The sequence below is a fragment of the Eumetopias jubatus genome, unplaced genomic scaffold, assembly GCF_037043125.1.
Source record: "Eumetopias jubatus isolate StellerSeaLion01/CBP00866 unplaced genomic scaffold, mEumJub1_p1.0 scaffold_8, whole genome shotgun sequence".
Taxonomy (NCBI): domain Eukaryota; kingdom Metazoa; phylum Chordata; class Mammalia; order Carnivora; family Otariidae; genus Eumetopias; species Eumetopias jubatus.
In genome coordinates, this window is record NW_028274814.1 from 138592302 (window position 1) to 138612525 (window position 20224).

At 61.5% G+C, this 20224-nt stretch overlaps 1 protein-coding gene across 2 annotated transcripts in view; it reads right to left on the bottom strand.

Moving 5' to 3' along the window:
- WNT7B (Wnt family member 7B) overlaps nt 1-20224 on the bottom strand; it is a 48169-nt gene that overhangs the window by 22276 nt on the left and 5669 nt on the right. For both annotated transcript variants that reach the window (XM_028115309.2, XM_088025682.1), the window contains exon 2: nt 810-1036. In XM_028115309.2, coding sequence (XP_027971110.1) covers nt 810-1036 — 227 coding nt within the window. The remainder of the gene's footprint in view (nt 1-809; nt 1037-20224) is intronic.

Sequence of the window (20224 nt, forward strand, 5' to 3'; positions counted from 1 at the left end):
CTCCCCCCAACCGGGCCTCAGTCTCCTTCTCTGTAAAATGGGCACCAGGGAGCCTCCCTCGGGGCTCTGTGAGGACACGGAGATGGAGCATGTGACCTAGGGACGGTATATGGTGCAGTGGGACACAGCCGGCAGAGACCTGGCCAACCCTGCTTGGCATCCTTCAGTTGCTGCCACTGCCCATAGCACTGGAGGCCCACCGCCTTCCCCAGCCCGACTCCACCTGCACCCCCCCCCCCGCCCCCCTGCCCTGCCCTCCAGCCCGTCAGACTCCTCGGCGCTCCCACACGTGTGCACAGCATCCCACGCGTCTCTGCTTGCACTCTCCCTCTGCCTGGAACGCCTTCCACATAAATGGCACTATTTGCCTCCAGCCCCCACCCCCACACCAAAACCCCACGCAGGAAGTCCTGCTCTTATCCCATTTCCAGGTACAGAACGGAGGCAGGGAGCGACGAAGAGGCGTGCCTAGTTCCGCTCGGCCATCGAGCAGGGCGCGTCTCTAACCGCTGCGTGGCGCTGCCCGCCCGTGGGCTCACAGCCTCGCCGGAGCGCCGTCCTCCAACCCTACGGCCCGGCGAGACACCCCTCGGCCACTCATACGGTTGGGTCTCCCTGGGGTGCTGGGCCCCCTCCAGGCCAGGTTCGGAGAAGGGCGCAGGGCAAGCTGCTCTAACAGAGACACTGGGACTGGTGTGGCCCGGGGAGCGTGCGCAGCCCCATGCAGCCTTCCGTGGGGACGGGGGAGTGGCCTGGCCCCTGGAGCCCCGACCGTGGCTGGGTCCCTGCAAGCCCGGAGGCGCCCTTACCTACTCGGAGCTCTTGCCCGAAGACAGTCTTCTCGCCGAGGGCGGAGCAGTTCCAGCGTCCGAAGCGGAACTGGTACTGGCACTCATTGATGCCCATCTGCGCCCCCTCCCCGATCACGATGATGGCATCGGGCCGGCTCTGGCAGATGGCGCGCTGCCGCGGGGCCAAGCCAGGAATCTTGTTGCAGATGATGTTGGCTCCCAGGGCCACGACGGACGACAGTGCTCTGCGGAGAGGGGAGAGGACACGGGCAGGTGAGTGGCGGCACAGGGCCTCTCGCCCTCCGCCTGCCGTCCTGCCTCGCTCAGTCTCTCGGTCAGCCAGTGGGCTCCGGGCGCCCACCATGTGCCAAGTTCTTCCTAGAGATTCCCTAGAGAATCCATTTCCCATGGACCAAAACGCATGATCCCAGCCTGAAAAGGCACTCACGCCCGTGCCTTCTCAGCCTCAGCGTGGCCAGAGCCATGGGTCACAGGTCCCGGGAGTCAACAGTCCCACGGAAAGCAAGAACCCCAGCTCCCCGTGCCTCTGAATCAGACACACAGACCCTTCGGGTCAGAGAACCTCGCGCCTGGGATTCGACAACCGTCAGCTCCAAATTGTCTGCAGCTACCCCCGAGAGCAGCCCCAACTCCTGACCCCTGGGCTTCCCCATCACTTGTAGCTCCTGGGCCGGGAAGGCTGCTGAGCTGGCTGGCCCTGCTGAGAGTCAAGCCCACCGGGTCCTGACTCCACGTGCAACCCGTCTGTAATCTTGGGAAGGTGCTCTGCCTGAGCCTCAGTATTCACATCCATGAAATGGGAGTATAAAACATCTGACGCCCCCCCCCCATCACCACTTCCACCACATAGGCTCAGACCGGACAACCACAAGGAGAAAGGCGGCACCCATGGGGCAACTGCAGTTGTCATTCACTCGTTTCTGGACGACTGGGTAGACTCGGGGAGGAATCAGGAGCTCATGTGAATTGAGCATCTACTGTGTGCTGGGCTGGGCAGGGTCCTCTTTGCAACACTGTATCCTCAGAGTGGTCCCCTGGGCGCGCAGTGTAATTCATCTGGCGCCCTCCCAAGACCGGAGGGCACTTGCCAGGCTCACTCTGCTCACTTGAGGTGTTACCGGCCTGTTTATTTTCTGAGGGGACCTACCGTACAGGTAACCATTTTGAAGGGTACAGTCTGCAGCACTTAGTCATGTTCCAAGATATTTTCACCACCCCCAAAATGAAACCCCATGCCCCTCAGCAGGCACTCCCGATTCTCTCCCCTCCCCCAGGCCCTGCAACCGGGAATCGCTCTTTCCATAGAGATGCAGTCACATAATATGTGCCCTTCCGTGTCTGGCTGCTCTCACTTCGCATCGTGTTTCCCAGGTTCGGCCACATTGTGGCAGGTGTCCGTGCTTCCGTCCCTTCTGTGGCTGAGTAATATTCCATCACGTGCAGGGACCACCTTCCGTGTATCCACTCACCAGTTAGTGGACAGTGGGCTCCCACCACCTCTGGGCACTTGTGAACAGATCTGTTACAAACACGGGCATATAAGGTTTTGTCTGAGTCCCTGTTTTCAATTTTGGGGGGCATATTCCTAGGAGTGGAATTGCTGGGTCATGTGGCCGTTTGTTTAGCTTTTTGAGGAACCACCAAACTATTTTCCACAGAAGGGGCACGAGTTATTTGGTTTTGAGCACCCAGAGGAGGGGGTGGACAGCAAGTAGGGAAGGAGGTGGGGGCTGGTTTGGGCAAACCTATGGGCAAACAGCCGAGTTTCAGAGTGGCATCTGGCTTCCAAACCAGAGACCAGACTGGCTTAGTGAGGGACAAAGTGTGGGGATGAGGGAGACCACCAGGGGCTCCCCAAGCTGACATCCACGGCCCTGGCCTCCCAGTGCCCTGAGTTCTCTGCTCCTGCCCACTGGCCGCCAGCCCCTTTCTTGAGAGGAACAAGTCAGTGTTTTTCCAGGGCAGCCAAGCACCCACAGCCAGCTGGGAAAGTCCCCGTGTGGTGCGAGCCCACAGCACGTGCTGCAAGCCGGGCCCCCCGGCGACACTCAATCCCCATGGCCTGCCCGCCCCACTCACTAATCTGGCCAAGACCCCCCTGGGTCTCCCACGGGCACAATGGGCAGAAATGCCCGAGGCTGGCATGGAAGAAGAGCCTCTGGGCGGGCTGGGCTGGGAGTGCGCTGGAATCTGGGGAATTCAGCCCAAAGTAATTGTAGATGCTCAGAAAACCGACCCGGGGAACTGAGATGGATGGGAACCAGCCTCCAGGCCTCGGGACGGAGCCCACTTTGGATCCTGGATGCTAAAAGCAAGCTCCCCGTTCCCAAATTCTTCCAGCAGTCTCTAGGCTGCAGAGCACCCCCCCCCCACTGCCTGGGGTAAGAACCCTGTTGGGGGTAGGAGCTTGGACAAATGGGTTCTGAATGGGGGGCACCCAGTGGACTGAGGATGGACCCCAGGGGCCGAAACAGTCCTGGTCTCCTGCCTCCAGGCAGACTCCCAGCCCCCGCCAGCACCCAGGTCTGACCATGTCACTCCCCTGCTCAAAGCCCATCCATAGCTCCCCAGGCTCCTTGGTGTAGAATCAGAGGCCTCCCGGGATCTGGCCTCCGACCACCCTGCCACCTTTGCTTGTGCTGGTCCCTCTGCCCGGGATGCCGTTCGTTCTCCCTTTTCTGTCCGGCAAACTCTACCTGCCTCGTGCCCAAGTGCAAGTCCCCTGAGCTCAAACCCCTTGGCCCCCAGGCATGGAGGAAGCACACGGTGGGCACCTGTCTCTCAAGTACCACCCTCACCCCTGGGCCCCCACTGTGGCCCTTTTCACAGCCTTCCCAGCAGACCACAAGCACCTGAGGACAGGGCCAGGTCCCAGCTAAATCCGGGGTTCCCAGGGCTGCCCCCTGTAGCTGCCCATGACTGTTTGTGGCATTACTGAACAAATGAGTAAATACTCAGATAATGTCTGAAAGAGCTCCCGCCTCTTAATAACAAAAAGATAATCAATTTAAACATGGTCAAAGGACCTGAATAGGTATTTCTCCAAAGAGCCGTAAATGACCAACAAGCAAGTGAAAAGATCCTAAATTCACTCATGAGGGCAATGCAAATCAAAACCAGCGAGGTGCCACCTCACACGCGCTAAGATGCCCCTGGTCAAAACAAGAGAAAGTGCCAGGTGTTGGCAGGCTGTGCGGAAATCGGAGCCCTCGTGCATCGCCAACAGGAACGCGGGCAGCCACTGTGGATGACAGTCAGGAAGTTCCTCAAAAAGGGAAACATAGAATTACCATAGGTCCCAGCAATTCCGCTCCTCGGTCTATGCCCAGAACTGAAGACAGGTATTCAGACAGAGACTGTCCACAAGAGCCAGAAGGAGCCAAGACCCCGGATGTCCACCAGGGGCGGAAGGGGCAGACAGACGGTGGTCTATCCATACTGTGTATGGAATGCTACTTGGTCATGAGCAGGAATGAAGTATGGATCCATGCTCCATGGAGGAACCTCAAAACTAGTACGCTGAGTACACAGACACACAGACTACACATTGGATGATTGCATTTGCATGAAGTGTCCGGCAAAGGACAGAAGGTGGACCCGTGGTCGCCTGGGGCTGCAGGGAGGAGGCACCGGGAGCGCCGGCTTGGCAGGTGTGATGACAAAGTTATGCAGCCCAATTGAGGTGATCGGGAATGCACTTATACCCCTCTGAGTGACACACTTTCAAATGGTTAAAGTGGCAAATTTTATGTGTATTTTAAACACAATTTTTAAAAAGTCCATCTACACACAGGCCTTCTGCACCTTGGACATCAGTGGGATGGGTAGCTGGGGACAAGAAGGGCCTTGCCCAGCTAATCCCGCTTGTATGCTTTCCCAGGACACGTGGAGCTGATGGAGCAGGGGGCACGGGGGCCCCCAGCCAGCCCCCAGCAGCCGGTGTGCGGGCCAAAGGTGAAGTAAAGGCGTCGGAGAAGACAGTCACACAGTATTTTGTGCCAGGAACATAAATACTGAGAAATGGCTAATTCAGAAGTCAATTTGAAACTGTCTCCCTTAGAGTGTGGGGGTTTATCCACTCACAATTTAAATACACCCATTCTGAACGCTAGCCGCAGACCCCGCGGGCCTCTCCTGGGTCTCAATCCTCTCTCCTTACATCCCCATGTTGTAGCTGTGCAGACCGCAGCTCAGAGAGGCGAGGGGATGTGCCTGAGGCTGCACAGCCAGACTCAGAGCCCAGTCCCTGATTCCAGAACTCAGGCAGAGGCAGCGTGGTGCCCCATAGCAGGGGCATACCAAGCACCAGAGCCTAGAGCGGGAAACAGTGCCCACTTTTTCGTCTTGAAACACAGCTTTAAATCTTTCTCCTGCTCAAAATCCTCCAAGGTCACTCACGAATTCAGTTCCGGGTTGATGGACAGCTTCCACTGCTGGAGTTTGAGGTCTCAGCCACCCTGCCCCTTCCCTCCCCTACGGCCCACACGCTCGCAGCGAGCCCGACCACTGCCCTCCCTGAGAAGGCCTGGCCCTGCCAGCCACACCCCTAGCCTTGGCCACACTGTTTCTTCCACCTGGAGGGTTAGGCGGGGGCTGCAGTTATGGGAATCCTCGTTAGGGAATCCACCAGAGTGGAAAGGGGCAAAAATACATGGTAACTTGAAATTGGTGATCTGGAGGAGGGGCAAGGAGGGTGGAAGGAGGGGGGGAAGGGGAAAGGGGACATAGGGGGAGGGAGAGGAGTGGGGAGCAGGGAGGAGTGGAGGAGGGGCAAGGAGCAGCAGGGGAGGAGGGCGAGTGCAGGCTGCGTCCTGGAATAATTGGCAGTTTGGGAGCGAGTTTGGCATCTCAGCCAGCCGCCCTCAGGGTGGGCCTGGCTCTCACCCCCAAGCAGCAAGATAACCCCGGGTGGCTTCTCGGCCCGCAACTGCCCACCAGGTGCCCCGGGAGAGCTAGCAGGGAGGTTGCGAGTGGCCCTGAGCACAGAGAGGCCGGGCTGGCCGCTCCGGTTTCAGTCGCTGACTTTTTCCGTGGAAAACTCTGCTCCAGATTCATCTCCTTGCGCTATTCGGGGGCCTCGGGACAAAGGTAAGATGCGGAGGAGCGGGCAAAGCTGAAAGTCTGGAACTGTTCCTCAGCCCTGGCCTGGGCCAGCCCCACGAAGGGAGCCTGCAGGACAAGGGGCTCCTGTCTTGTCCCCGGGGACTGATCTCCAACCAGAGGTGCCGAAGCTGGCAGAGGACCTGCAGGGATGCGCTTCCCTGTTGTTTCCTGGCACTGGGCACGGGGTGCCAGCAGGGCCTGCCGAGGGACAAGACAAAGAGCTTCCTACCTGCCAGAGGCCCCAAGGGATCAGGGCTGCCTCTAGGACTAGGGGATGCCAGAGGGTGAGGGGCGAGGTGACCACTGCCAGGCGACAGATGGTGCAGAAGAAGCCAGGAAGGTGGGACGCTTGCTATGACATTAGCCGGGTACCACATCACCCACCGGGCAGCCCTGTGGGGCAGGGGGTGGGAAGGTGAGTGAGACCTTTGGTAAGTTGCTTAACCTGCCTGGGCCTCGGCTTCCACATGCGCGGAGTGACTCCTGATAACACTGGTCCATCGGGGCTGCTGGGACGAGTACATGACGTGGGCCGATGACGAGAGGGCACCGAGGTTGGCCATTATTAACACTCACTGGGGACCCATCACTGACCTCCATTCACTGAGCCCCCGGGATGCCGTCCCTCGTGGGGATCAGGGACCAGCCGTGCTTATCGCGAGGACCAGTGCCCACACGGGCAATTCGGAAGCCAGTGGGTGTCCACACCCACCACTGCACCCACCACAATTGGGTTCATTCCTGGATCGGCCCTTCCTTCTGACGCAGCGGATGCAGTCCAGGGTCTAGACACCCCGGGGAAGCTAGTGCTCACATTCGCCACAGGGCAGGCACAGGTGTCTCCAGCCCAAGCTGGAACAACCACTCGGGTGTCCATCAGCAGGAGGATGACAGAGTTGACATACTCACACGGTGGGAGGCTACGAAGAGCTTACGTGTGACAACGTGAGTGACTCTCCCCCACTGCCGAGCGGAAGAGCCAGGCAGGAGAACATAAGCTCCAGAAGTCAGCAGTTACCCTTAGCTCGGAGGCACGGACAGGGAGGGGGCCCGAGGGAGCCTGCTGGGTTCCAGACTGTTCTCTAGCCCTAGCTGAGAAATGGTTTACGTGAGTGCCCACACACGTAAAAACGCATCAAGCTGTCCACTCGCGATTTCTGTACTTTATCTAAGTTATATCTCAACAAGAAAGCAAAATGTGGCAATACAAAACGTCATAGGGCTGGCAAAATCAGAATGAAAACTCTCGTGTTTTCTTATAAAAGTTAAAATAAAGAAAATACACGTAAGAAATACAATATGAATGTTAACAGTCATCCCCTCGTGCCTTGTCTGTGTGTGCCGGGCCTTGGGGGGTCCTAACCTCTCCTGCAGCAGGTGCTGGTGGAGACCACTGTGAGCTGGGCCAGCCACCCCCTGCAGACAGCGCTGGGCTGGGCCAGAGTGCAGCCCAAATCTGGTTAAGACCTCATCTAGGTCAAGCCCCACTCTGGCCAAGGCCCAGCCTGGGGGCTCCAAGGGGCATCCCCCCTCCACTGACTTCCTTGGGGAACAATACCTGGGCGACCTCACAGTCAGGGACCCTGAGGCTCAGCGAGGAGAGAGATGGGGGAGCCAGTGTCCCCCCTGTGCCCAGGGACTAGAGCCATCCTATCTTCCCCCGTCTCCACAGAGGACACCGCTGCTTCACTCAGGAGGTCACAACCCTCCAAATCCTGTCCCGGGAGCCAAGTGTCTAACCTAAATCCCTCACGCCATTCAGAGTTAGTGCCTCAAGGCCGAGTGAACACCTACCATGTGCTGGATTCTGGGATAAGAGTTTCCCTCAGTGGGAAGGCGGTCTATTATTATTACTATTATGGCCGTCGTTGTTGTTGTTCTACTGCTCCCTCAGAATGGGAACCAGAGGTCCAGAAAGGCCCAGCCACTTGCTGAGCAGCTCAGGGAGGGAGGGTAGGGAACAAGGTTTGGGACCCACACTTCCTGACCCCAGACGCGTCTGTGCCTCCTCATCCCTGTCCCTGACCCTCAAAGATAATTAGGGGGTGCTCACTTGTTTACCTGGAGAGCCAGCCTCCCCCATTGGTCCCTAGGGAGGGCAGGAGGCTGCCCTGGGGGCCAACCTACGCCGGGGAGCCTTCACCAAGTGGTTCCTGAAGGAGGACCCCAATTCGTGCCAGCGGCTGAGTCACGAACTCTCTCCAAACAGGCCAGCCCCCGGCCCTGTTGCTGGCCCCAGGATGGCAGGAAGCCTTGTCTCATCCCCCACTGTGCTCCACGCTGGGCACCGACCCTCAGTGGTCATCACGGAACGAGTGAATGAAAGAAGGGCAGAGTGAATGAGTGGAATGCACGAATGGAAGCCTTCACACCTGCTGAGGGGGCCCCTTCCAGGGACAGCTACCCCAGCGGGCACAGGGAGCAAGATGCTGCTGAGACATCCTCAGTGGCCCGGGGGGCTGCAGGCTGGGTGGGCAGGCAGCTGGGGGCACTCATAGCATACCCCCGCTTTCACTTAGACTGCTACAGGTTGGTTAAAAATTAGCTTTTATTCCCATTTTACGTATGATTGAGAAAATGTCAGCCTTCCATGTGAAGGCCTAGCGCATCAAGTCGTGGGAGGTGGGCAGAGTGGGTCCAGGGCCTGTGGGGATAAAGCCACCCCAAGGTAGCCCTCAAAAGGGCTTTGATCCGTTGGCATTACCAGGCACTGGACAAGTTGTGCCTTTTTTATTTAAAGAGCCAGAGAGAAATGCTGTCATCACAAGCCCAGGACCACGTGGCAGACCAGCCTCTCAGACCCCGGGGAAGCCTCGTGCCATCTGATCTGTGCACAGGGCCCTAAAACTATGGGCACCGATGTGGCCGCGTGTCCTGAGGAGGCCGCAGGACCCAGGCAACTCCACCTCAGTCCCATTTCTCTATACAAATTCCCCAGCAACCGACCCCACAAACCACAGGCCAGGATAGAGATGCCCCAGTGGAGGGGGAATGCCCCCCCCCACATCAGGGCCCCCTACCCAGCCCAGCCCGAGCTCCTCTTCTGCACCTACTCTCTGGACTGAGCACCAGCTGTAATGCAGCCCACCCCCACTCCCAGGCTTCTGGGCTGGGGCAGCCCCTGCCCCGAACCAACCACAGAATCCTGGGAATGTTCCTAAGGCCAGGACCGGGGCAGCCCTCCATGGGCAAGACGCAGTATCCAAGTGCTTCCCAGAACTCAGACCTCATGACGGAGCCTGCTGGACCTCAACATCCCAGCCCCCTCCCCCATAAGCCACAGGAACCAGAGGGGGGCCACTGGGGGACACCTGCCCCTCCCTGGGTCCCCCTCCCCCTGCTCAGGTGGCGAGTACCACTTCTAGGAAGGTCAGCGGTGATGAGAAAGGGCTTCCCCATGGGCAGCCCACCCTCCGCCTCTGCCCTCTGGGCCACCCACCTCCCTGCCCCGCAGAGCTGGACAGCAGCCCCGGAGCCTGAGCCGGGCCTCCCAGCCCTGCGCTGTCAGGGATGTGTGTGTCAGCCATGAGGTCAGCCCCAGGCGCCCCCTATTTGCTCCTCCTCCATCACTCCGCCCTTGCACCTTCGTTCTCCTTCCAGACCCACTGACCTCCCCACGGCCGAGCCCTTCCTCCTCGAGACCTTTCCACCCACCCGCCCCCCAAGGGGCCAGGACTCTGTGCTTGACCCCCTCAGGCCTTTCTAAAGACATTGAAGGTAAGGTTTATCCACCCCCACAAGCTATGAGTTCCCCAGGGCAGGGATCCCCAACACGGCCCAGCACCCACCCCAGCCCTGAGCTGGCCTTGGACATGAACTCCCAGCCCAGCCCCAGCGCCCTGGGAGGTGGGGACAGGCTGGTCGGGCCTGGGCCAGATCCCCTGTCTCCCTCTGGGGCCCCATCCCCGGCCCTGGCCCCGGCTGCCCAGCTGCCCAGAGCTCCTACAGCCCACGCTCCTGGCCCCGGGCGCTTTATAATTCTTCCTTCTCGGGCATCCTCCGGCAAAATATTTGAAGAATGTTCTAATTATCTGCGATCAGCCAGGGAGGCGGGCCTGGGTCCACTTGTCCAGGAAGTAACTCGGCAAATACCTAGGAAGATGGCAGCTGGCCCCCGCGACCACCCACCCCATGCCCCACCCCCCCAGCTTCTCTCTCAGGTGGGCAGGGGTCAGCCCAGAACTTCCCAGCCACAGGTGGGCCGGAAGAGGCTCTTCTGCTCTGGAGCCGGTGGGAGTCCCGAGAGCCACAGCTGGTGGCAGCCTCAGTGCTCCTGCCTGTCAAATGGGGATAAGAATGTCTTCCAGGTCTCGGGTCACTCTGCAGACCGCTCAAGCCACCAGCACAGTGCCAGAGCTTGGCACCAGCGGGGTCCCCACAGCCCTCCTCTGTGGGGTGGAGCAGGATGACACAGAACAGATGGGGCAGAGCTGGACACGGCCGCTGCAAAGGCCCGGGGGCATTCAGCCCACCTGTCCTCCTGGTGTTCCTTAAGTCTGCTCACCTCCCTCCCCTGCTGGGGCTCTCGGTCCTGTTCAGTGGGCAGCATGGGGCCTGGGGACATGCCTGGACCTCGGGAAGGCCGCCCTCACGGTCTGTTCTGAGCCTCAGTCTTCCCATCTGAAAATAGGGATGATCAGCCCTGTTTTGGCCAATGGCTTCTCCCCCTACTGGCCTGGGCGGGAAGAACTTGGAAGGGGTGGGGGGATGCCCTGCAGGGGAGGGACAAGCCAAAATGACCCCCCTCCCTGAGTGGTATCCCCCGCCCTGCCCCACCCCCCCCACCCCTGCCCCGCAGCAACTCAGGGTGGACCTTGCCGGCCTCACTTTACAGATGAGGAATGGGGCTCCCAGAGAACACCCAGAGGGAGCCGCATGGCTGCTGGGCAGGGGTTCCCCAGTGGAGGTGCTGAGAGAGGGTGGAGGCAGGAAGGGGCCCAGCTGGCAAAGGAAGCCATCCCTCTACCCCTCCCTGCCCTGCCCAGGCCTCAGTTTCCCATCTGCCTGTGTAGTGAGGGACCAAAGCGATACCTGTGGCTGAATCCTAAAGAGGGTTCTTGGGGCTTGGGGTCCTGTGTTCGGGGTCTGCTTGGCCGCTGACTCTCACTGGCCTCGGTTTGCCCATCTGTCCAATGGGGAGAAGAGCCCCTGCTCGCAGGTGGGGCTCCTGCAGGCTGGCTCCCTCCACCACGGGTTCCCCCTGCTGCAATCTTTCCAGCCCACTGCCCCGCTCAGCTCACTGCCCGCAGTGTTCCCGGGGAAGAGAGCGGAGCGTCCGCCTGCTCCCTCGCGCCCCCGGCGGGCGGGCAACCGCCCGCCCTCCCCACATAGCTGGCATTCCTGGCCTGGCATTCTGGGACCCCACCCTGGAGGGAAACCAGGCACTCCTGGGAGAAAGCAGGAGTGGACCCCAGTGGACAGGGGTCTTGGGCAGGGCTGAGGCTGCTAGAGGTGGGCAAGCACAGCCAGGGGGGCACAGGGAGCTGCAGAAGAGGGGGCACGGGGTCCGGAGGGTCCATCCAGCCCCCACATCTGTTAAGTCAGTGAAACCAGAACCTCATCCGCTCCCTGTGACCACAAAACCGCAGGTCATTGACCTCTGACCTCAGAAACTTCCAGACCTCTGTTGGGCATCCAGGGCCCATCACGACACTCCTGACTTCAGGCCACACTGACCAGCAAGGAGAGAGGTGCCCAGACCCCTCCAGCAGCCAGGCAGGATTCCAGGCCCGGCTTGGTGCCTCTTCCTCCGAGAAGCCTGCCCCTGGTCTCCCCTCTGTCCTCCCTCCCAACATGGTCACAGCTAAGCCAGCCTCCTGAGGAGGCTGCTGGGGGCTGAGGTTCGGCCATACCTGTCCGGCCAGGCCATGAACATACTTCCTGCGATTTCTGTGGACCTTCCCAGAATTACCCCTGGCCTTTCTCCTCACTTCCCGTGGTACAGGGGTGGACGCTGACACCACAAAGGTGCATGACAACTGAGGCCACATAGGGGATGAGACCCCCAGACCTGGCCTTGGCCTAGGCCCTAATGCCCCAGATCTGTCACACCGGGGCACCCTGCAGGCCTGGGTGACCAGGACGGCAACCTGAAACCTCAGGACAGAGGGATGGACAGACAGGCGAGGGGAACAGGCGGGAGGAAGCCGGCACGGCATCTGGCCCATGGCCGGGCTGGGAGTCTGGGAACGCGATGGGTCGGCCAGCACCTCAGCCTTCCGGGCTACTCTGGACACGGTCTGAGCAGTGGGTTCAGGGGCTGAGTCCCTGTAAGCAGAGGACACCGGGCCATCACCTCGTGCAGAGTGCAGAGCAGGGCTGAGTCCCCAGTCCCGGGACCTGGCCTCAGGCCAGCATCCTGGGGGACCCCTTTCCAGGAACGGATGAAGGTGGGGGCCTGCCTGGGCCACGGGGCACCTCAGGGCAGAGCCCAGCCCCAGCCAGGCTCTCCCCAGCTCTACAGCCCTGCCCCCTGCTCTCACCAAACCTGGGGACCCCTCTGGGCCAGAGCACCCCAGGCAAGGCTCCTTCACCACCCACGTCACTTTTTAAGCATCCCACTGCTCCCCGTGAGAATTCCTGGGCCACCGGGGCACCCCAGCCAACTGCCTTGGCTAGGATGCTTTATGGGACAGGGTGCTCACTCCCCCACCCCAGGAGCAGCCCGCTCCGCCCTTCATTAGTCTTGGCTGTGATGAGCCACATGATGTGGCGAGCGGTTATGGGGGCTTGCACCTTCAGAACCCCTCCCTGGGCTCAGCAATCCCCCCTCCCACCACATGCCCTCACTAAGTGGCCCGGAGTCCTGAGCACCGCCCCTGCCTTCCGCAGCCAGCCTCCACCTCTCGTCCGAGGCCACACAGACACCTAGCAGGGGTTAGGTATCAGCGCCAAGAGGAGGACCCAGCCCTGCGGGCTTTCTCCCCACTTCTGGGCTCTCTGCCCCAGGCCCTAAGGACGTGTTTCCTCAGCCTCCCCCTCCTGCTCTCCTCCTCCTCCCCCTGCAGGAATGTCCACCTCTGAAGGGAGGCAGTGAGAGGGAGCCAGGGGTCGCTCTGGGCTCACACTCAGACTCGCCTGGAGCCCTCGGCTCTCCCCACCCCTCTAGAAGGGGCTGGCAAACAACCTGTGGCCCAGGTCCCCTGGGGCAGACGCTGGGCAACAAGGAGGATGTCCCCAGCAATGCAGTCATCACACCTCACTCCCTGCCTCTTGGCTCCTGGAGCTGCCGTTAGGAGATGATGGAAGGGGCGTGGGGGAGTCCACCCTCCAACCACCACTCCAGCCACGGCCTGGAGTGAAGCCCTGCCTGATCACAAGGCCAGGCAGGCAGGGTCTGCGACAGAAGACACACGGGAGCCCCGGGGCAGCTCTCAGCCCTCTGCCCAGCACCCCTCCCCAGACAATGACCAACAGCAGGCTTGACCTGGCATAACCTGGGGTCCCCCACGTCCTGTGCTCTGAGCTACTGGGCACAGAGTGAGCAACCAGAACCAGGCTGCTGACTCCGTGCCCCCCAGGCTCCCCGATGTGTACTCCTTGGCACCTCCTTGGCACCCCCCCCCACAGGCTGGCTGCTGGTGCCCTAGCCTGTGTCATGGGTGCAGGCATCGTGCTCCACCACGGGCAGTGCCACCAAGGGGGGCAATGACTCTGCCAGGGCTGTGAGGGGGGCTTGGCCCATAGGTGTGGCACTCGAGCCCACCGTGGGGCCTGACATGGGTGGATGGCCCACAGGACGGGCCCCCAGGGAAGAAGGGGATGGCAGGTGATAGACGTGGGCTCCTTCCAAAGGGGGGCGTGTCGGCAGCACCTGGAAATTCCCGGTGCTTCCCGCCAGCAGTGAAGTCACCCTGGGCAGACCTGAGTCAAGGAGTCAGGAAATCACCCAGCCCCCTAGCCCACCCTGTGCCCACCCACGCGCACTGGGGGCCGGCACACCTGGGGCCATCCACTGGGCAAGTGGGTCCTGACCAGGTCGATGGGCCTCGCTGGGACCGACACAGGAGCCACCATCCGACCATCCAAGAGGGTGTTTCCTGGGCACCACCTTAGCACCAAGTGCTGCACTGAGTGCTAGACGGTGGGGGGCGGGGGGGCAGGGAGGAGTGACCTACTTGCAGCTGCTACCACAGGCCCGGCCTCCAAGTGTGCTGACGGCACCCCCTCTGCCACACGCTGCCCCCCATCCACCCCGTGGGTCCTGCCTCAGGGAAACCCGTCCCCTGTCCTCAGCCCCACCCGCATCGGACATGGGCAGCAGGACCAGCCTCCCCCCCGCCCCGTTTCCCCTGCTCTGCTCGGTGCGCACTCATACCCAGGGGCCCTCCTTAGCGCGGGTGAAGCAGCTCATCCCTGCGCTGCTTGAGACCTGCCCTCCCGTGGCTCCCCAGGCCTGGGGCTGCGCTATCACCACTGTGACCTCACCTCCCACCGCGACAGCCTGCTCCCCGGGCCCCCTGCCCGCCCACGGCTGCCCCTCAGCCAAGAACGCCACTCTCCCCAGCACATTCTTTAGGGCCCAGGTCGGAGGCCACCTTCTGTGAGGGGTCTCCCCTGATCCGCCATCACTGCGGATGGGTCGGGCTCCTGCTCTGTAGGACCCCACAGGGCTTTGTGTACATGACGGGGAAGGAGGGGCGCTTCCCAGTTACACCCGCATACACGGACAGCCTTGTTCGCCTGGCTCGGGGGTTGCAGTTGCTGCTAAGAAGGGCAAGCTCGGAGTAGTGTGGCAGGCCTGGCAGGAAGGGCAGGTGGGGACAGAAGGGGCCTGAAGCACTGAGACTCACCACCCACAGCGACAGGCCAAGGCAGAAAACGGGAGGGTTGGGGGGGCGCCTGGGCGGCTCAGTCGTTAAGCATCTGCCTTCGGCTCAGGTCATGATTCCAGGTCCTGGGATTGAGCCCTGCATCGGGCTCCCCGCTCTGGGGGAAGCCTGCGTCTGAACCCTCTCCCACTCCCCCTGCTTGTGTTCCCTCTCTCGCTGTGTCTCTCTCTGTCAAATAAATAAATAAAATCTTAAAAAAAAAAAAAAAAGGAGAACGGGAGGGTTGCCCGAAGTCCATGGTACATGGCAACTACACACATGCTGGCCCAACTTAGAAGCTCATGAGGGGCCAGCGGGGACCACCTTCTCTCTCTGTGCTCAAGGGGGTCTCAGGGCCCCTTGGATTGGGGCCCAAGGCGGAGAGGGACCCCGGAGCAGGAATCTGAGGGCCTCTTGGTCCCTTCACACGCCTGGAGGGAAAGGTGTCCCTCTGGTTCCAAGTCTAAACATGTGGAGGTGGGGGCGGGGAAGAGAGAGAGACAGAGAGAGAGCCCTCGCTCAGAGCCTCGTGACTCCTGGTCCCTAGACAATTCTAACCAGCCGGAGTAGTTGGTTTCTCTTACAAACAGTGAATGAGAAGACAGACAGGCCTGGGTTTGAACATGAGCCCAGCCACCTTGAGCGTGACCTAGGGAGTTACTGGGCGCTCTGCCCCTCACACTCCTCACTTCACCCCCCCCAAGGTGGGGGCCCCTGCTTAGCTCCCCCTTTCAGGCAGCCAGGGAGGAAACAAATTCAGAGCAGACCCCAGCTGGTGTGCACCCCTCAGCCCCGGGACAGAAGACCTCTCCAAGACAACCTGAGTCTTCCAGAAGTGGAACGCAGAGCCGTCAGGGGTCTGTCTGGTGGGCAGGCAGTTCCTTCTGGAGGAACTCCCATTCAGAGGGGCTTTTCGTCTGTTTGCCACTTGGGACAGTGAGGGCTGAAGTCTCAGCTCTAGACCCCTCAGCCCGGTGGCCCCCCACACCCCGGCAGCCCCAAGACCTGCTTCGGGGCGGGCAAGCTGAGGCACCGCCCACCCTTGTTCCAAGGCTCCTTCCCCCCGGGGCCCTGCTCACTCACAGCTCCCACTGGGCACGCAGCAGGACTGCAGCACACAGGGCACCTCTGGTCTGAGAGGCTGTGGAGGAGGGTCTGGGCCAGGGGCGGCCTCGGGGGGGAGCGGTGAGGTCTGAAAAGCCCTGGAGGCCCCTCGTCTGATCAGGATGGGACTGCCAGGGGGTGCTGACGTAGGCCCTTCCGGACCACGGCTGATGCCTGGGGAGCTGCTTGCCGGTTCGGCTGGTGTCCTCTCCGTCCTGCTATGGGCACCTCGCGGGCTTCGGGATCTGCAGGAGGATGGCCAGTTGGCTGCATGGTTCTAGTGTGTTCCACTCACATCCTCCGACCGAGTGCTTCGTGGTGTCAGCAGCGCTCAGAGTCTGACTGCTCCGCCTCTGAGGCTATGGGATGACCTTCCCGGGGCCTCCACATCCCTAGTCACAGAGCGGGCCAGCCACACCCCGTGGCTGCCTTGCACAGAGGACGCGTGAGTGCTGGCCTCCTTCCAGGCAGGGCTCTTGCCCAGCATCCCTGGCCCTCAATCCTGCATCTGCTTGTATGCCTCCGGGGCTGGAGAGCTCACCACTCCCCTGCCAACCACAGGGCTGGCCCAGTGGCCCAGGCCTGGGGCACCCCCCCAAGTCGGAGGCTGAGGATACCCCACGTTGAGGGCAGGACCGGGGAGGGGGGGGGCCGGGCAGGCTGAGCAGCTCTGTGATGGAGACAGGGAAGATGGAGGAAGCGCACCTGTGCCCACCCCCACCCTGTTAGCCAGCCCAAGGGGAGGCCCCAGACCCGCGCCAGGGAAGGAGGACAAACGGAGGTTTTGTCCTTGACCAGCGGGCGGCCAGCACCACACAATGACCCTTTCATCAGGCTGAGGGAGCCCTGGGTCGAGGTTTCATCTGACAAGAGAGAGCTCCGGGCCTCTCGTCCCTTTGCTGGGGAAGTCGGGGCCGGGGGGGGGGGGGGCGGGGGGGCTGAGCCCTCTCTGAGCCGGACCCAGAGCCATGCAAAATGGAGGCTCCAGGGCAACTAGATGAAGCCCCTCCATCTGCCCCGGTCGGGGGGAGAGGTCCCGAGAGTCTAGGTGACTGGCCACGGGCCTCACAAAAAGGGGCCCTGTTCTGGGTACCCCCCAAACCCGAGCTGATGGGGGGTCTGGGTCTGTACAATCAAGACCTCCGCCCCATCCCATTCCCTCCCCTGCCACCACCCTCGGGGTCTCGCCCAGGCTAGCCTGACAACAGAGCCTTGGCCCAGACCCCCAGCAGGAGTTCTGGGTTCCCCACAGGCCATGTGGCCCTGGCCCCCTGCCCCCGGAGGCTGGCGTGAGGCTCCGGGCGACATGGTGTGTGATTTGCTGGGTCTGTGTCCACAGCGTCCCTAGAGGAGCCAAGTGTGGAAACACTGAGAAGTCAGGGCCTCAAAAATCGCTTCCCTTCACGGTGGTCTCCTCCCCGCAGAGCATCTCGCACCTGCCAGGATCACCCCTGGAGGCCCCAGGGGCCCGGGCATGCCTTTCTCTGTTGGACCACCGTAGGGCGAATTTCTTCCCAAAGGCAGTGGCAGAGCTGGTTCCAGAGCCGGGACGGCCATTTTCCTGGGTTCTATGTGACCTCCAGAGTGCCTCTCTGCTCACCTAGGTGCCACCTCCTCTAGGAAGCCCTCTGAGACACCCCAGAGAGTTCAACACTCTCCCCTGAACAAATACAGCCACCAGTCCTCCCTCTGCACCCCAGCTGCCCAGCCTCCCTGCTCCTAATGGCTGAGAGTGACCCCATCTCTTGAGCACCCACTGTATACCAAGAACCCGGTGGGGCACATCTCTGCATTTGCTTGCCAAGTCCTCACGGCCACTCCAGAAGTTTGAGTCCCACTGGCCCTGGCCCCCCAGGGCACAGCTGAGTTACAGAATGCACCTGGGCAGCAAGAGGAGGAGCAGGGATGGGAAGCCCAGAGTAGGGAGGCCTCAAGGGAAACTCGGTCAGAAAGTGAGCCTTTCCCTTGCGGGGGCCTCAACATGGCTGCACGGCACACCTGGGCCTGGAGGAAGCACATGAGCACCCACCTCCCCTCCTGGCCCTTCCTCCCCACACACATAGGGTCAAAAGTAACCTCCAGAGCGCACCATCCGCCCTTTGATTCGCAGTTGATGAGCCGTGCCCACGTGGCAAAAGCTCTGGGAGCACTTTGTGATGGGAGAAACTCCATTTCTGCAGCCCAGGCCAGGGGTCCCGGGGAGGTCCCCGGCGCTAACCCCCTGGATACGCCACTGCATGGAGCCACACGTGCCTTGGAGTCTCGGTGGCTTGTGGGCCCAACGTGAGCCTGCAGAGAGGAAGCATCTCCATCTCCCGACCACCGATGAGGAGACTGGGGCTCAGAGAAACCCCTGGACCCGCCCAAGGCCACACAGCAGGGCAACTCCCACACCTGGACAGACGCAGCCTGCAGGCTGGGAGCTGCTCCTCCCAAGGGGAAACCAATGCACATGAAGCTGGGCGGTCCCGTTCTGCTGCCACACAGGCTCCAAGGCCAGGGGAGGGGGCCTGATTCAGCAATGCCCGCCCCCCGGGGTCGTGCCCACAGCGTTTCTGGGACTGCGGTTGGCACCACCAATAAAGCCACAGCGGTGGAGCCGGGAAGAGGCCCAGCCTTGGCAGGGCAGTGGTGAGCGCCCCCCCAGCACCCCCCACAGCCAGGTGGTCGGTGAGTAACCGCCCCGTCACCCATGACTCACTCAGCTCCCCGGAGCGGGCGGTCACCATGAGAGGCTCGTCCCGGAAGACCTGGGGGGATCACGGTAGCCAACCTCCGCATCTGGGAGAGGGAGGCCAAGACCGGAAGGGACCTGCCCAGGACAGGAGGACAGCCTGGTCCCGGCACGAGGCCCCCAGACCAGCTGACCAGCACCACAGCCCTCTTCTTGGCCTGCGGCCCCCCACCTGCCCTCCCTGGGGCCCTCGCTGATCCCCCACTGGCCGTGGAAGCTTCTGCCCTGACAACAGTGGCGCAGAGAAGGGTAAGGCTGGCCAGAACTGCCTCACAAGGCCAGCCAAGCTCAGCATCAGGCGGGGGCTCAGGGCCCTTCCAGGCCAGCACACCCGTCCGACCCAATCAGTGGCAGGGGCCCAGGCATGCATCTGGGATTCGCTATGCACGGACCACAGCCCAAGACAGGGAGCTGGGAGAGCAGCCCAGATGAAAAGGGCAGGATCAATTGTCCACCAGTGTCTGTGATCCCAGCAGTGGGATGCCTTCTGGAAAGTTCTCTGAGGCAGAAAGGAGCCTCCGCCCAGGGCCCCTCCTGCCCCTGGCATCCTCAGATCCCACAGGGCCAACCTGCCTAAGTATTCCCGGGGTAGTGAGGTGGGCTTACTGTTGACCCCCAACTGTTCTCAAAGCACTTTTGCAAAGGCCGCCTCAGCTGCACCCGGATATCAGTGCAGAGCCACCCAAGAGGGTCTTCCCACCATTCTCACTGTCATCTGCAGCCCCGGGGCCCTGCTCTCACCCGTGGCCTCCTCCAGGGGTAGGGGAAACCCCAGAGCTCCTTCTCTTGCTCCTGGGAGCAGCTAACTGAATCTCTCCCCAGGAAAGCCTGGCATCAGCACTTTCTTTCCCCGGGGTGGAGAGGGGGTCTGATGGTCAGGCTGGGCTGGTGCTGGAGCAGGGGTCGCCGAAGGCAGGGCAGGGGGCAGAGTCTGCTTTGCTGCCCCCCACCACCTGCCCTGGACCCCCGCACTGGCCCAGGAACGTTTGGAAAACTAGCGCCTTTGGAGAATTTTTCCCAACAAAGCTGTGGCAGTGAACATGCAGGGAGCGAGCCCATGTGGGCACAGATGGTAATCACTGCAGGCCGGGATTGGGGGAGCCAACCTGAAGGAAAACTTGGGGTCTACCTACGCATACTGGCCACCACCTGCCCCAGAGCCCCTCACTGCTGCCTTGGTCCCGCTCTCTCCAGCTCCTGAGCCCCTTGTCCACCTTCTCCTCTCAAATTCTTACTCCAGACACCCCCTGGAGGACTCCTGGTTTCCTACCCCTGGACACCGCCCCATTAACGCCAAACCTCAGCCAGCTGGCTCCAAAAATGGTTTCTTAAGGCATAGTAGCTGCTGATTCTCTAGCTTAAGATTGAGATGCGGGGATTTTCAGGGGGAGGGGGAGGCTTCCCGACCTCTGACCTCTGACCTCTGAGAACCGGAGGCTGGGATTCCAAGGCCCCCTTGGTTGATCCATTTCCCAGGAGGGCTGCAGGAAGCAGGACTCTCCTAGCCTGATTCCCCAAAGATCAGGAGGTCCCAATCCGGCCCCTCTCCTTGCCTGGGGCGGCCTGTTCCCCCCCCCCCCACCTTCCCCAGGCGATGCCTCTGCAGCCGGGCTGCCCGCCGGGCCTGGAGCACTCTCTGCGCCTGGACCTTGTAATTATGT